The following is a 17,884-nucleotide window of genomic DNA, read 5'->3' on the forward strand; positions in this document are numbered from 1 at the left end:
TCTTTACTAAAAAAGGTGTAGTTTCCTCCTTCTCTCAGTTGACTGTCATATGGGCACCGTGTCTCACTCAAGACAACAATGTGGATGTTATATCTCTCAAGCTCTCTGGAGGAGATAGCAGTTCTTCTTTCCAGCCAACATTGTCTTTGTTGTTCATCCAGGTGCAAACATTCTGTGTGACAAAAGTCACTGTCTCTTTTTCTGGCTTTGACAGCAGGCAGAGTGATCCTACTGGATTCAGTAATACTGACAAGACTGAATGAGGCACCCTAGATGTAGGGCACCTTTTCTAGCCCTCCCGCCATACAGGGTAAGCAGAAGGGATTGTAAAAAAGGATTGCTCAGTTGTGATGGTAGCCGCTGAATTGCAGCCCTCTCAGATGAGCTGCAAGATGACCACGTAGCTACCACCATCTGTGTACAGATTTGTGGCCAGGGACTGCCATACATACTAATCGTCCTCCTCTCAGCACCAGAACATTGCCGCAGAGCTTGGAAGGTTGGAAAGGTGTTATTTCCCATGATAGAAACCTGCAAATAAATTTAGTGGGAACACTGGTGTTCACCTACAGTGACCACATGATCATGACAAGCTAAAGGTCTGGTTCCCAGTGGCAGGGAAGCCTGAGACAACTAGAGATCTCCACCTTGCTGCAGCCTTCATCTGCTTGCACAGTCGTTGAAGTCTGAGGACCTCTTCCACCTGCTTCACCATTAAGGACGTGGGAAATTGGATCATGTTTTAGCTGAAACCTCTCCTCAGAACTTTTCACCTTGGGAGACCCTCCCAGGAATACAAAGCTCACAACAACTTAATTCTGAAGGTCATTGGAACATGCAAGCCTACGAACCACAATAAGGCGACAATCCCCAAAGAGGCCTGCAAGGACACCTTGTATTTGAAGTACCACAACTTGTATTACAGTTAATGCAATATTTTGGCTGCATTTCTTTATTCATGTGCTTTTTCAGAATTCATTTTTGTTGTAGGAAATAAATATAGGGAAAAGGATTCAAAACTAAGATAGTACTTATAATGGACGTCTAGCAGTAGCCAGAGCCCAACATGTTGAGAGTTCAAATCAAAGTTTACTGATTTGCTTCCTCTCCTCCATAGAGAGGAAATAAATCTTTCATTCAGGTGTAATCAAGATGGTTGTTCCAATTATTTTTCTGTTGTGTGAAGTCTCATGACCCTCAGTTAAAGGGACGGAGACTGAAACTGTAAAACTAAACATGAAGACTAAAAGGCATTTTTAACACTTTTTGTTCTGGGGGTTGAAAATTTACCCTCCCACTCTCTAGAGCAATAACAACTTCTGTCTGTGCTATCTAATATTATATCCCACCACCATCAACTGCCCTTTCAATCTATGAGGCAATGATTTTCCACTGTAAAGCCCAACTCCAGTCAGAGTTTACTATAGTTGTATAAATGAACACTCAAAAATACCATTTTATTATATTTTCCTTTGAGATTATTTTATTTTCCTCCAGGTCCTATTCCAGTACATCTGTTGAAGATGCAGTGAAAAAGGGGGAAGAGCCCCCTACACCTCCACCAAGGCCACATAAATCACATTCCAGAGCCTCCTCCTTGGACCTAAATAAAATTTTCCAGCAAAACACACAAGGTAATCTTGATTATTACTTGTCACTCAGGTGCTACTGTGACAGTTGCTTCAGAAGTACATCTGTTTTTAAATAGCTAGCTGTCCTGAACTGATATTTACATATACAACTGTTAAATTTGTCAACATTTTTCTGCATCAGATGTTCAGAAGATAGGTAGTTTTTACTATATTCTTTGTTACTCCCTGTGCCATGATTCAGGAAAGGATTCCTATTCAGGAAAGTCTGTAAGCACCTGCTTAAGTCTTATGGAAGCCAATGGGATTTAAGCACATCCTTAAGTATTTTCGCTAATGAGGGGGGTGGTTAAGCACATAACGAAGTGCTTTCCTGATCTAGGGCCTTAAAAATAGTTTCATAGCTAAAATATTATAAAACATTTATGGTAGCACAGCATTATTTCATGTTATTAAAAATAAAAGTTTAGTACTGGTGTCAGCATATGGTAAAATTATACAATACTGTGCATATGATTTGATCTTTTCTTTTTATGAAACTGTTCACTGTTGACCAGGCTTTCAAGATAACACATTTTTCAAACATAGTGGAAGCAGTTTTTGCAATGAAAGAAAGCAGCAGGAACAGCTTTAATGTGAGGAAGCAGAGGTTTTCCAAAACTGATTGAACAAGATATCCCTTGGTATTGTTTTTTGCCCAAAGTCAGTTGTTTAGGTTATTAGTGTATTTACTCAGGAGAAAATGGGTGCATTGTTTAGAAGGATGTAACAAAGTGAAACAGGACTTTTACCCCTAAATTTAAAAAAAAAAAGTGGATTTAGCATGCAGCTCTTACTGAGTTTACTGGAGGCTTCACAGTTAAGTGGTTTTTTTTTTTTTTTTTACTAATTTGAAAATGCCATGGTTAGTATATTTGACTACAACTGTTAGCTTTACAATATGAAGCTTTTTCTTATCATTCTTATGTGGGACATTGGTAGGGATGAGAATTGTTATAACGCCTAAAAGTAAACCTAGGCCATGATCTGTGTTTTCTTCAAGTGTCTAGAATCTGGTAAAGTTTAACCCAGGGGTCTGCAACCAGCTGGCATGGGATTCATCCGTTTCCCCCGCGCAGTTGCTCTTTGCAGAACCATCATGAGGGGAGATGCCAACCCCCCTAGACCCCCTGTTCATGCCAGGAGGCCTCTGAAATACTGCTTCCTGGCCTGAACAAGCTGGCTCAGAGCCTGCCCCCAGTCCCTGCTGTGCAAGGGGGCGAGAGGGCAGGAGTCTGTTGAAGCTGGAATGCAGTTTGAATGCTGTATCGTGGCTCCAATGGGCTGGTGGGGAGAAGAGCCTGCTTTCTGGAACCATATCCCCCACCTAGGAGTAATTGAATTGCCGCTGCATTGTTCAGCAGTTACTCATTTACTCAACATCCCTAGCATGGCGTTGGGCAGATTTTGAAAATGTGTCTGTGCTCACTGTGTAAGACGGTGTATTCTGTAGTAGATTTGAAACATTAATGCCTTTAATCCTTGTTTAGGTTCTTGTATGCACTATATTGAAAACCTCTCTAGTAATGCTGTAACCATAGTAAATGCAAGTAAATGTTTTGTTTATTAGCAGTTGATTCTGCTGAAAAAAGCGCATGCACCATGGAATTGTCTCATTGAAGTGTGCCATGGTACTGAAAAGTTTGGGAGCCACTGCACTAAAGCATTTTCCATGGCAGCCACTCACATAAGGTATTATAGTTTTTGTTATTTCCATACCTCAGTTACTGGCTCCTAGCTGCCAGATCCATCCAGAAAGCCCATATGTCGACCTTTAGTAATCAGGCTCCTTTCTTCATTGAGAGTCAGTGTCAACACTGAAAAGTTAGTCTGGGGACTGCATCCTAAACTCTCACAGCACGGGCACACCTGCCCACAGACAGATGTCAGACAATGAACATCATAATTTGCATATGAACAGCCCTTGCATACTAGCCAGACTTGCCGAGTTTTACTTAGCTACATAAACTCATGCACTCACGTGAGCTCTTTCATGAAACTTCACCTTTTGGTGTCTTCACATATGGCTTCAGTCTAAGTACTAGCTGAGCTATCGTTCTGTGAACCTCATGCTGACAGTCCTGGCCAAGGTAGCATCACTCCACCTATGGTGGACAGACCTACATCATATACATGTGGGAGTCCTCTTTCCTTCCTCTTCCTAGACAAAACTGCCCATGTGAACAATGGCATGACACACAGAACACAGACATCATGAGAATCCAGGACGCTGATCACTATTCTGGAACTTCAAGTAGTAAGGAATGTGCGTGAATTCTTCCACTCATTCACTCTGCTCGTGTCCTGATCAAGTCAGATAATGCTACCTCTGTTTTCTACGTCAGCAAACAAGGGGAATAAAGTCTGTCATTCTGTGTGAAGAAGCAGTCAATCTCTGGAACTGGTGCGTTAACGGTCAGATTGCCCTGACCTCCTGGGACGCAGAATGTGTTCACAGACTTACATGGCAAATGCTTTGCAATTGACCACGTGTGGGAACTTCACAGTGAAGTGCCATGTAACATCTTTGTGCAGTGGGGGACACCAGCGTGAAACGTAATTGTTTCTCTGACAAACAGCAAGTGTGTCTCATTCTGCTCCAGGGGAACACACAATTATTGCTCTCCAAGTGATGCTCTTCTCTGTTGGGCAAATTGATTCAACTACACCTTCCCTCCATTATCAGTCTTAGCTCTAGTGCTGACAAAATCTGATGATACAAGGCGACTGTCATTTTGATTGCCCCACTTCTGGCACAGACAGTTCTGGTTCCTCAATCTCCTGTGCAGTCACTGCACCCACTGATACTGTCCTAAAATTCTCCAGTCTTCTGACCCAGTACAGCAGCAAGATCAAGCCTCCCAATTCAAGTCTGCTCCACCTCAAGACATGGTATTTGGATGTGCATCAACTATAAAATGGACATGTTCCTGGGAGGTACAAGACATCCTGTCTAACAGGCAGCATTCTGCTAGACAATGTTACTCGGCTAAGTAGAGAAGCTTTTCATCTTGGGTAAAACATAAAGGAATTTTACCAGAAACAGTGTAGATGCCCCTAATCCTAGACCACATTCTGTCTGTAAAGACATCAGGTCTTGCCCTCAATATTCTGAGAGTTCATCTAATGGTAGTCAGTACATTCCATCTCCTTTGGAAAGTTACTTAGTTTTTACGCACCTCTCAACCATTATGTTTTGGAAAGACCTTCTCGTCCTTCCAAATGATTGTACCTCAGTGGGATCTAAATGTGGTACTCCTTGGAATTAACAGCCTCCTCCTTTGAACCATTGGCATCCTGTTCCATGTCCCTCGTCTCCATGAAGGTTGCCCCTTTTTTGCCGTCGCTGCAGCAAGAAGGGATGAGGAACTGAGGCCTCATCAATTACAGCATTCTACTAGGACAGGAGTCTGCAACCAAAATAGCAAGAAGAGCCATTTTTTTTCAAATTCAGTTACAAAATCAATACTTCAAGAGCCACGATGCGTGTGAATACGAGACAGTCCTTAATAAACAACATCAAACCGTACTGTAACTCCTATTTAAGAACAATGCGCACACAATGATTTGTACCAGTTAGAAAGTTTGTTACTTTCACCCCCATCCCCACGCTTAACCCCTTTCAGCCCCAAACACGCCCTCCCCCTTCCAGGCTTATCCCCTCTCTGCCCCAAACCTGACCCCCATCTACAGACTTAACCCCTTCTGAGCCTCAAACCTGCCCCCCATCCCCAGTCTTAACCCCTCCCCACCCCAAACCTGACCCCTCCCAGGCTTAACACCTCTGAGCCCCAGACTCACCCCCACCCCATCCCCAGGATTAACCTCTCTCAGCTGTCGAGTTCCTCCAGCTGCACGCGCACTCTACTGCTGCTCCTCCCTGTCCCACCTCCTTCTCATCAGGGCTGTGTGGCTCTGGCAGGGGCAGACCTGGCCGTCCCACCCCCACCTGCAGCACAGGCAGCTCCCTGCCCTGTCACACTGAAATAATGTAACAAAACGTAATTAGTTTAACAGCCGGATCCCTCCTGCTGCCCTGCCGGCTGTTAAACCCGTTCAATTTAGTTCCATTATTTCAGTGTGGCAGGGTAGGGATCTGCAAGAGAAATGAGCAGCAGCAGCACCCAGAGCCACAAGAGATTCCTTAAAGAGCTGCATGCTGCTCCGGAGCTGCAGGTTGCCGGCCCCTGCCCTAGAATAAGGTCTTTTTATACCCACACCCAAAATATTTAGCAAAGGTGATCTCCCTGTTTCATATTGACCAATCCACTTACCTCTCTTCTTCTAGAAATTGCATACCTCTGCAAAAGAATGCTGGCTCCATTCCCTTGATGGCTGATGAGGCTGGGCCTTTTACCAGCAGAGAACAGAACAGCAATCAGGAGGCCCCCTAGGTTGTTTATTGTAGTAGCAGAGGAGTTTGAAAGAGAGGCTGTATCCACTCAGAGAATTCCAGAATGGATTTCTGGCTGCATTAAACTCTGCCATCAGCTGTCAAAGCTACCTCCCATCGCAAGGGTATGGCTTCACCTCTGGAGCTGAAACAATGACCACATTATGCGTCTGTCATAAACACATGGAATTCGGTCCACATGTTTGCAACATGCTATGCCTTGATACAGGTCTCAACAGTGCATGCCTCCTTGGGCACAGCAGGTGTTTGCGTTACCCTTCCATCCTCTTCATGCCCCCTCGTCCTGCATAGGCACTGGCTGTCAGTCACTCTCAATAAAATATGGTAGAAGAGGTTTCTTACCTGTAACTGGAGGTTCTTGGAGATGTGTGGTCCAGCTATGTGTTCCACTTCTCGCCCTCCTTCCCCTTGCTTTGGATCTATCTGATTCATAGTGGAAGAGGAACTGGAGACATCAGTTTGCCTCACCCTTTCTCATCTTAGATGGAAGCACAGGGTGAGTTAAGATGCAAGCATGGTGCAGTGGTCGCGACTTTCGAATTCTCTGACAGGGCATATGATGTGCTTGTGTAACCCCAGTGGACTACGGATAGGAAGCACATATCTCAAAGTACATTTAGTTACAGGTAAGTAGCCTCCTTTTTTGAGGTTACTTGCTGCTGTTTGCTGTGTAAAAAGCGGGATATTTGTGTTCACCTTCAAAAGAACCGTTTTCTGTGTTGTTTTATACTTTTCATTGCCCCTATGGAATTAAACCCAGTGCATGTTTTTATAAGAAGTTATTACTTCTCAAAAGTCATCTGACTCCAAATAATCTCTGGGAATTGTGCTAACATAAGCATGATTTCCTTCTAACAGTCCATAAATGTCTGGAAACAGTAGGGATTTTATGAATATTTCATGAATAGCTTAAGTTAAAATTTGTAGGATTAAGAAGAGAGGAAACTGGGTCAAATTCACATGGTTAAGTCTCTCACTAGCTTAAATTGCTAAACTCTCAAATGTGGTGTATTCTAAAAACTGAAATAAGATGCCCTGTATTCTATTTGACCACTTCAGAGTAAAGTAATTTTAATAAGAAACGTTGTGGGGAACATTGTGCCCACTTTTTGGGAGTGCCAAATACAAGTTCTGGGTTTGGGAGAAACCTCAGAACATGCTTTCCCTGTTGGGTAAACTCATTTCTTTGGTATAGAATCTCAGGTTCTTCAGGGATCCTTGGGATAAAGTGAAGGCTGTTTGGGATATAGAATGTGCACAAGATGCTGTCTTTAACCTCAACAGTACTCCAGAGACTACGGCACAGGTGCTGGTTTCCTTCTTTACCTGGGGATGCTCAACTCCTGCTGAGCCTCAAGTCCTACACCACTCCACCCTGCCAACCCCTGACTGAGCTCTCCCTGCATAGTTTTGTCCCCTCCCCTTTTGCTCTCCAAATTCCTCATACACACCACGTTAAAAATGATTGCAGCAGGCAAGGGGCACTTGGGGGCCAGTGGAGGAGTTGATCAGTGGAGGTTTCCAGCAAGCAGGAGATGTTGTTGGGGGATGAAGGAGCTGGATGCCAGTGGGTGCTAAATGTTCACTAATTTTGTGTGTGTGTGCGCTCCAGCCTTAGAGCACCCACAGAGATGGTGGCACCTCGAAAGTCAGACCTAACATGAAGAAGTGAAAAGTGACTTTCGTACAAATGTCTATGAGGGCATGTCAAAGTTAAACAGAAAATTAATAAGCACTAGAAGTGGGCCAAATGAGTCAAAAAGTCAGAGGAACAACCCAATACAGTGAACTGTACCCAAGGATTGCTGGCTAGGAGTACTGTACTCCATCACTGTCTGCACAAATCTGGATTACATTTCTAGTCCTGCCACTCATTACTGTAATGTCCTCTGTGACTTGGGGTTCTGGCTCCCACAGCGCATGTGTAAGAAACAATGGCAACTGGAAAGACTGACCTACAATGATCTTACTCCCTTGTTATTGAATGGTGCATATCGCAACATTAGACTGAGTTTCCGTAGGCTTCAGAAATCATTCCTTTCTTGCTTTTGTGTTGTGCACACTCTGATTTCTCAGCACTCAGTAAAAGGTATGATCCAATGGCACTGGGAATCAGATAACCTTAGTTCTTCAGCTGGCTCTGCCACTGACTGGCAAAGTGACTGTGGACAAGTCACATCAGACCAATCTCCAGTTTTTCCATCTGTAAAATGGAGAGAATTACACTTCCTTTTCTTTGCAAAACATTTTGAAATCTATAGACGACTATAGATGATCATTGTTTTAATTCTCGTACATCAAGACACATAAAACATAATCACATTTTTCAATTTAATTTCTAAGTGTCACTCTTGCAAGATTCCCCAAGATAAGCTCATCACTTTGAGAATAAACATTCATCAAGAACATAAAATGTGTGTGACTGATCTGGGGAGATTAGTGTCTGAAATAGATTCTGCTTAGAGTATGGGCTATTAGTTTGTAATTGCCATACATATTCTCAGCACTCAGTAAACAGTAATAATCAAGAATCTGGGATCAGAAAAGGAAGGTTTCTCTCCCTTTTGCTGCCATCCAACTACTCATTGGATGGATGAAATGGGTGATGGTAAATGAAAACATCACAGCCATATAGTGTCTTTTTACAAATCTACCTAAACGTGGTGAAGGGTAGAAATAACGTAATCTGTGCCTGTTTGGATACTTTCTGAATATGGTTCATCTTTTATACCTGCAGTATCCCAACAGCTTCCAAAGGTAACCCTTAGGTTAGGAGCCTGTAGTTCTGCATCCCTGATTGGCACATCTTTGTTTTCTCTATCTTGTGTGCTGCATGCCTCTTTGGAGATACATTAGCCAAAACAAATACATTCAGCATTTTACCCATGCATTGTTAAACTAACATCTCTTGTGTGCTTGGGTCCAGATTCTAGAGAGATTTAAGCACTGCTGCACTCAGCATTGTAACACCGAACTGATATAGGAGCTTTAGTCTCATTTTTCAGAAGGGCATTAGTGTAGATTTCATTGTCGCAAAACTGAAAGGAACCATTTCTAAATGGCTTTAAAAATCTGGTTCTTAGTATTTCAGAACTTTTTTAAAAAAGAGGAAATGAGCAGGTTTACATTAGGGAAAACATATGGAAAATTTTAGCTGGAATACATTTTAATAAATAGCTATGCTGTAACAAAAGCTTGTAATGTCTTTGTGGTCTTTCAGAAAATGGATAAAAATAAATGCATGTATATAGAACCCCTTGTTTGGCAGCGTTATAAGAGAGGGCTATTTTATTTTAATTGTTGGTTTAGTGTGTCACTTTAGGCTTTACAAATAAACAGATCTGAGATAGGCTGACTGGTATTTTTTCAAAGGCAAGTGGTGGGTAGGCTTTGCTGCATAGAGGCCTCTAGAAGGGAAAATCACTCAAGACTCCCATTAAACCCACCTGATATCTATGCATTAATCTAGTCCACCTCATCACAGTTGACTTTACAAAGCTCATCTTCCCAGAAGTTCTGCTCTCAGATGGGTTTCACAAATTTAATGAAAGCCAGATTGAGAATTAGAATGCATGGCCCACATGGTTGTTACCCTCTCAGCTCACTGGCACAGAAGGAAAGACTGCATGGTGCTGCTTTGTGACATTACCAAAGAGGTCCAAATTGCCTGTCAATACCGTTTTTCCCCCCTCAAAAAAAAAAAAAAAGCCCTCCTAAAACAAATCAAGGCTTAAACGGACCACTGTATGCTTCATTTAAGCAACCATTAGGAAGAAACAATCAGTGTCACACATACAGAATGGGAAAGGACTGCCTAGGAATGAGTACAGCAGAAAGGGATCTGGGGGTTATAGTGGACCACAAGCTAAATATGAGTCAACAGTATGATGCTGTTGCGAAAAAGGCAAACATGATTGTAGGATGCATTAACAGGTGTGTTGTGAACAAGACACGAGAAGTCATTCTCCCGCTCTACTCTGCGCTGGTTAGGCCTCAGCTGGAGTATTGTGTCCAGTTCTGGGCACCGCAGTTCAGGAAGGATGTGGAGAAATTGGAGAGGGTCCAGAGGAGAGCAACGAGAATGATCAAAGGTCTAGAGAACATGACCTATGAAGAAAGGCTGAAAGAACTGGGCTTGTTTAGTTTGGAAAAGAGAAGATTGAGGGGGGACATGATAGCAGTTTTCAGGTATCTAAAAGGGTGTCATAAGGCAGAGGGAGGGAACTTGTTCTTCCTTGCCTCTGAGGATAGAACAAGAGGCAATGGACTGAAATTGCAGCAGGGGAGGTTCAGGTTGGACATTAGGGAAAAGTTCCTAACTGTCAGGGTGATCAAACACTGGAACGAATTGCCAAGGGAGGTGGTAGAATCTCCATCACTGGAGCTATTTAAGAAGAGGTTAGATAGATGGCTTTCAGGGATGGTCTAGAAAATGCTTGGTCCTGCCATGAGGGCAGGGGGCTGGACTCGATGGCCTCTTGAGGTCCCTTCCAGTTCTTCTCTTCTATGATTCTATGATTATTCTAGTTCCTTGGGATGTTTTATTCTCTGACTTGGTTTTTTTGCTTGTCAGTGTATTTTATCTTGATCAAACTCTAATGCCCACCTTAATACTTTTCATTAGTTTTTTTTTTTAAAGCAATAATGTTAATCACAAAGAACAGAGTGCTAAGAATAAGCAGATTGTCACTCCGTTTCTGTAATATAACAACAGTCAAATTGTTATTGCTGGATGCAGCTGACTATGTATCATGGCTGGTTGACTGACTGACTATATTTTTACCTTTTACTTCAACATTAAGCTGGTTTAGAACTTAAACGTCTAGCCTTTTTTCAGGAGGTGTGCTGTAGAAAGAAGAGGTTTCAAACAACTTTTGCTCAGATTTGTTTTCAGTAGAGATCCACTTTTATTTATTTATCTTTTTAATCATTTAAAACATAGAAAACTATCTCTTCCCTGACAGCTCTCAGAGAAAATAGTCTAGTTCCAACACTTTCAAACTGAGGGGCATGGCCCCCTGAGGAGAGGGAGGAATGTTCAGGGATGTGGGGGTGAGCAAGGAGGCCAGGTGGCTTGTGCCACCACTGTGTGGCAGAGTCTGAGCCAGCTCCCACACAGGGCAGGGAGGGAGCGCCACCTCCACCACCAACTCAGCTTAATGTGCCACCCAGTCTAAGGGCCAGTGTAAACACCTTCACTGGCCATGTCAATTTCTGTGGCTGGCACATCTACATCCAGTGCTGGGTCTACCCCAGAGAAAGTGGCACACACCTTCTCACACCCTTAAAACCTGAGGGGCAGAGGGACAGGTATCTGAGCAGCCTGGTTGCAGGGTAAAAGCAACCTGCTGCTGGGATAGCCTTGTCTGACTTACTGGTAAGTGCCTGTGCACTGAAACGGACAGGTATAGGTAATTAAAAGTGTTGTGGTCTCTGTTAAGGTTAGGAGTAGGCTGTCAAGTATACTTTTGCATGTGTCTGTTTTTGTCTGGGTGGGGGAGAGGGGGTGCACCTCAAAATTGTAACTCAATTCGGCAGCTCAGCTGAACAAGTTTACAAACCACTGGTCTAGTTTTTAGTTTTATTAAGTTTATTTGTTTCTCACTCATTTCAGCTGAGAAGTCAGGCTGGTTACCACCACCACCACCACCACCTGCCCTGCCCCCAAGACCTTCTGTATCACAGGTATGTATGGAATTTCAGTCTGGGGTTAGTTGGTCTTGGTTGTTTTGACACTGTGGCAATATAAAAATATAGTTGGATATCAAAGCATTTTCATTATAAAACTAATTCTTTCCTACAGAACGCTTTACACTGTCATGCTGATTGTGCATGGATAATGTTATCTTTGTTTGATGTGTTTATCCAATGTGCTACAACATGATGATATTGACTCCTTCCAGCTTACTACTGTGGAGCTGAGTATTGTAATTTATAAGCTGTGCCGTAAGGCTAGCTCGATGGTAGCATTTTGCTGTGTGGAAGTCACAGGTTTGATTCCCACCCTATTTCTTGCCTCTCAAGCTGTAAATACCAACAGGGTGACAGTGCTAGGAGCAAATGCATATTATATGTTATGTTACATTATCTGTGTGAAAAGCCATGCTAAACGGAAATAAGTCCCACATTAGCTACATTGACTTGCATGGTGTGATTTACTGACCTGTTTATTTCATCAGTGTCCAACAACCATTGTGTAAAGCAAGTGGATCTAATCATGAGCAGTCATCACAAGGAATGCATTATTTAGGTTCTTCAGTTCATAAAGGAATGATGGATCAGTAAAAACTCATCATTGTGATAGCATCTTTACCTCCCTGTCTGCCACCTCTCTTAATCCTCTTCTATGAAAGTATCTGTCTAGATGTTGGACGCATTTATGCCATTGGCTCCAGCTGGCCTCACAGATCAGGTCTTTCAAATGAGATGTAGAACTGAGTCCCTGATCGCTGTGAAGCTGACGTTCCTACTCCCTATAAAAAGTGCATAGGCACTGTTGAGTAATGTTACCATATTTGAACTTTCAGAAGAGAGGACACCCACAAGAGGGACTGTAGTGTATCTGTATTAGTATCTACCAACTCATATTGTATTAATGTACTATATATACTAATGTGAGTTGGGAGATATTGATACAGCTGTACTCCCTCTCAGGCGGTGTCCTCTTTTCTGAAAGTTCTAATATGGTAACCCTACCTTCAAGACCACCCGCAGTCAAGACTTAAGTTCTACATTTCAAAAGTCAGAATCTCTAATGGCACACTAGGGCATTTGTTCTGCCATCAACTACGTCACAAGCAACAATTCTGTCCCCATGCTCTCCTCCCCTCAGTTATCTTTGGAGTTTGCTAAATTCTTCACTTGACAGATTGTACAGGCTGCTGCCTTAAGCAGTCTTTGATCCAGCTACAACTTTAGCTGTGTTCCTTCGTGCATCCATCAAAGCCTTGCTTTACCTAATCTCCTGTAAGCTGTGCCTACTCATCATAACCCCTTCTACTCGGAATTATTGCTTCCTACCTCCCTTGTATCACTGCCATCATCAGCCACTCCATGTCCACTGTACCCTTTCACACTCACAAATTTTACAGTTACCACTATCTGGAGAATAAACAAACAAACAAAACTTTTCTTGTGGATCAAACGACTGTAATGTTTTTGCTGCTAATTGCTTATTTTCTCAGCCTGTTGTGCTCTTTGACCATGCAACAGCAGAGACTGGCATGTATTTCTATATCCAGCAGGGTCCTCACCATGTCATAAATATCAAGTCTGTTGCCAGGCCAAATCCAATGATGTATCATGCAGACTACAAGAACAGCTATAATCTAAAATTGTAAACAGTGAATCCCACGTAGAGTTCCTGATGCTTTCTTTTCTCTTTGTACAATACCCTATTCTTCTTTGAGAAGTTTCCCTGTGGGCAGTTTATTCTGGGTGTCAGTGCATCTTCGCGCCAGTGCTCAGAGATTCTTCTATAGCTGTGATTTCCCATGCCATGCATATGCAGTAGTGACTCCTTGTGCAATCTGGCACGTGCGCGGTCTGGACCCCTCAGTTCCTTCTCTACTGTCCTTGGCTGCAGATGGAGCTTCACTCTCTCTCCCCAAGGCAAAGGAGTTTAGTTACGTAGATAGTTTAGCATTTTTTCTCCTTTAGCCAAGTAATTTCATACCATTCAATGTTCAAAAAAATGTTTTTGTCAGTATTAGAATTAGTTGCTGTGTCATCGCCATGCCAGCCTCCAACAGCCATCAAGTGTCTGGGTGAGGGCCACCAAACCCAATCCTGCACCCAGAGCGAGGGCCAGGAGGGACCAAGCCAACAGGTTCAAGACTTATCTTCATGAAAAGTCTCTCCAGCCATGGGCCCTGGAGCAGCCCTCCATCAAGAAACACGCACAGGAGACCAAGAGTACGGACTCTGCATGTCTGTCTACCTACTTAGCACCCCATCTAAGAAGGCAGGCTCTTCTCCTGGCCTCTGGCTCCATCCTCACAGGCCATGCCAGTGGAAAAGACGGTCATGCTGTCCCCAGCCCCATCAAAGTTGGCACTGCCAAAGCAGGCGCACTCAGAGCCAAGCTGCCAGCATTTGATGCCCCTGATGCTGTAGGCAGCATCGGCACTGCTGGCTTCAGCCACCTCTACCTCTGGGCACAAGAGGTCCTTGAATTGGTGCTGGACCCAGAGCACAAGCGGCCCCACTCCGAGTCTCTGTGCTGCTTGCATGAGGCACCAGACTTGGTACCACACACATCCAGGGCCCAGGCACCACCCACGCAGCACCAAAGCAGCACTGAGACACTGCTTTGCCGAAGTGCTATAAAGACTCAGCCCTGGGGGCACATATGGCACAGACCCTGGCACTGCCCAGCTTGCTGCACCATGGATCCCCTGCACAACCCCCATCCCTGTGCTCGTCCAAGTGCTTGAGGTTCTTGCAGGGGTCAGGGGCTAAACTGCCTACCCCTGAGCTCCCGTCAGAGGAGTGTCTTTTTATCACCACACTCCAGTCCTGCATGCTCCACCTAGGACGATGTGCCACCTTCCATGGCCTACCCACAGCTTCCCACACCACTGCCCATATCTGCACAAATGGGCTCCTGAGTGGTCACCCTGTCTGGCGCGGTTGCCCTGCTCCCAGGCTTGGCTGGCACCATCCATTGTCCAGGGACCACCCCATGTTGCTACAGCCTACCATGTCACCAACATACCCTCCATCACAGAACTCTGGGGCTGAGGATTACCTTTTGGAGGGTGAGACAATGCAGTGATCTTGGTGTTGCCTCCCGCTACAGATCACTCCAGAGCTTCTCATGAGCTATTTCGGCACATGGCCCAGGCCCAGGCCCAGGCCCAGGAAAAGGACCTGCAAGAGGTGCTGGTCAAATAGTGCAGACTTCTCTGCACCCTGCAACCACCCTCCTCCCCCAGAATTGTGATGCCCATGGACAAGGCCGTACGGACCCTACAAATATCATCTGGCAGACGCCAGCATCCGTTCCTCCCACAAACAAGAGGGCCAACAAGCGGTTCTTTGTGGCTTCTCAGGATGGGGTATTCCTGTTCATCCATCCGCAGCCAAACTCATTAGTGATGGACGCTGTCCACAACAAAACTAAGTCCTTTCATTCCACTTCCCAAGACAAAAGTGAGTAAGAAATAGGACATCATGGGGCTCAAAGATGTGGACAGCGAACTATGTGGCTATTTTGGCCAACTATGGTCACCTGAACTACTCCAAGCTTCAGGAGTTGGTTCTCTCCTTACCTGAGCAGCAACACCTAGCCCTTATGAACATAATACACAAAAGGCACATCATCACCCTTACAGCACTCCAGTCCAACATGGACATGGTGGACATGGCAGGTAGGGTCATGGCCTCTGCCATGGTCGTGAGGCATGCATGGTGGCTCCAGCCCTCAGGGATCCCCAAGGACCTGCAGCAGAAAGTGGAGGACCTTGCCTTCAAACAACAGCATCTGTTTGCTCAGAAGATGGAAAAGGTATTTCAGTCTATGAAGCGTTCTCGCGCTGCACTCCATAGGCCCCTCTGCCCCACCTCAAGCAGGGCTGGTACTCTCCCTCTCAAAGACCAAAGGAGCAGTTCCAGAAACAACTGCGATGTTTTGAACCTCACCAACGGCACAGATTCCAGCGTCAAAAACCTCACCGGCAATCGTACCAACAGCCTGCGGTGTCCCACCCTCAACAACCTTAGCAGCATGTTTGAGGGTGTAGTCAGGAGCCTGGGAGATCTTTCTGTTCCAGCCATCACACGGTATGGGCACCATCCATTCCACCACTGCCGCCATCCTTTTTTCCACTGCTGGGCCTCCATTACCTTGGACAAATGGGTCCTGGAGCTGGTGGCCCAGGCATATTCTATCCCACTTACCTTCACCCCTGCCTCCAATCCTCCTCACCCATGGACCCCTCTCACAAGCATCTTCTTAAACAAGAGGTACAGTACCACATCAGTCTGGGTGCCTTTAAGCCGGTCCCCGCAGAGTTTCGGAGCAGGTGGTTTTACTCCATCTACTTCCTAACCCAGAAATAAAATGGGGAGTTGAGGCCATCCTTGACCTCAGGAGGCTCAACAACTACGTTCTGTGTCGATGGTTCAAGATAGTGACTCTTGCCACCATAATTCCAGTGCTGGACAGAAACATCTGGACCTCAGTTTTCAACCTACAAGTTGCCTGTTTTCACATCACCGTCCTCCTGGTGCACAGGCACGTCCATCATTTTACGGTGGGATCCCACTACTCTCAATACCAGGTCTTCCTGTTTGGGCTGTCCACAGCATCCAGGGTGTTCTCCCAGACTTTGGTAGTCATGGTCACCCACCTAAGTCGCCATGGTGAAATCATCTTCCCCTGTGTGGATGATTGTCTCTAAAAAGGGCCATCAATCCCAGAGGCCTTTCACATGGTGATGGTCACCACAGACCTCCTGCTTAGCCTGGGCTTCCACATAAACTACGAGAAGTCCACACTTCAACCCAAGAAGTCCCAAGAGTTCATCAGGGCTCATATAAACACTACGAGCACTGGGGCCACTCTTCCTCTTCAGAAATTCCAGGCCCTGCACAATCTTATCTTGTATCCCACCACCACAGTACGCATATGCCTCGAGCTGCTGGGTCACATGGCCACCACCACATATGTGGTCAAGCTGGCCAGACTTCACATGCAGTGCCTCCAGTCCTGACTCGCCATGAGCTATGCCCCAGCCAGGCTGTCTAAATCCGTGGCCATACCACCTCGCGTTCTCGCCTCCCTTCAATGGTGGACATGTCTGCACAACGTTCTCTCCAGGGTGTTGTTCCATCATCCACCCCATCTATTATCCTTACTACAGATACTTCCCTTATGGGATAGGAGTGTCCATTTGGGTTCTCGTATGGTCCAGGGCAAATGGTACTTCACCAAGCAAGCACTCCACATAAACCTCCTGGGAAGGGGTAGGTCCATTACCTTTTCTGGCATTTCCAGTGGCACCTCACATGCAGATCAGCCAACATCCTCACAACACTGCCTGCATGTATTATATCAAGCGTCAGGACAGGGTTTGGTCCCTGTCCCTGTTTGCAGAAGCTATAAAACTGTGCACTTGCTGCCTTCAGCCCCACATTACTCCAGTGGCCCCATATTTCCCTGGGGTACTGAACGTGACTGTGGATGTCCTCAGTCACTCATTCAATGATCACCATAAGTGGGAGATTGACATGGTGGCCTTCAACCATGTGTTCCTGCTTTGGGGCCTGTTTGCGACCCAAGTCAACAAAAAGTGTCATCAGTATTGCCCCAGAGTGGGTCTGGGAAGACACTTCCTCGCGGATGCCTTCTCCATCACATGGAACGTGCCCCTTCTTTGCGTGTTTCCTCCACTTCCCTTCTGGTCAAGGTCATCCTGATAGCCACAGCATGCATAAGACAAACTTGGTATCCTTACCTGTACCATCTGTCAGTGGCAACTCTGTATCCCTTTCTTCCTTGTTGCAACCTTCTGTCTCAGCACTTCAACCACACCCTTCACCTTGCTCCATTCTGGCTGGTTCCAGAATGCTGAAATTGCATGCACTGAAGGGGTAAAGAGGGTTCTTGTTAACAGCAGACAGGAGTCCACCCAGAAATCCTGTGTCCACAAGTGGATGCGGTTCTCTCAGTGATTGGCGCTAATCACTTTATTCCTCCTCACACTGCACCCCTTCCTGTCCTCCTTGACTACTTGTTGCAGCTGTGTGAGTCAAGCCTCAACCTCACTGCTATCCAGGTGCCTGCCATGGTGTTGGCAGCGTTCCACTGAGTGGAGGATGGAATTTCCTCATCCATCCC

The 17,884-nt window shown here is 45.2% G+C and overlaps 1 protein-coding gene across 5 annotated transcripts in view; it reads left to right on the top strand.

The window, feature by feature from the left end:
* Positions 1-17,884, top strand: part of REPS2 (RALBP1 associated Eps domain containing 2) — a 167,383-nt gene that overhangs the window by 113,266 nt on the left and 36,233 nt on the right. For all 5 annotated transcript variants that reach the window (XM_074993718.1, XM_074993698.1, XM_074993688.1 and 2 more), the window contains 2 exons: positions 1,498-1,634; positions 11,657-11,727. In XM_074993718.1, coding sequence (XP_074849819.1) covers positions 1,498-1,634; positions 11,657-11,727 — 208 coding nt within the window. The remainder of the gene's footprint in view (positions 1-1,497; positions 1,635-11,656; positions 11,728-17,884) is intronic.

The sequence above is a fragment of the Carettochelys insculpta genome, chromosome 1 (genome assembly GCF_033958435.1).
Source record: "Carettochelys insculpta isolate YL-2023 chromosome 1, ASM3395843v1, whole genome shotgun sequence".
In the NCBI taxonomy this organism is placed as follows: domain Eukaryota; kingdom Metazoa; phylum Chordata; order Testudines; family Carettochelyidae; genus Carettochelys; species Carettochelys insculpta.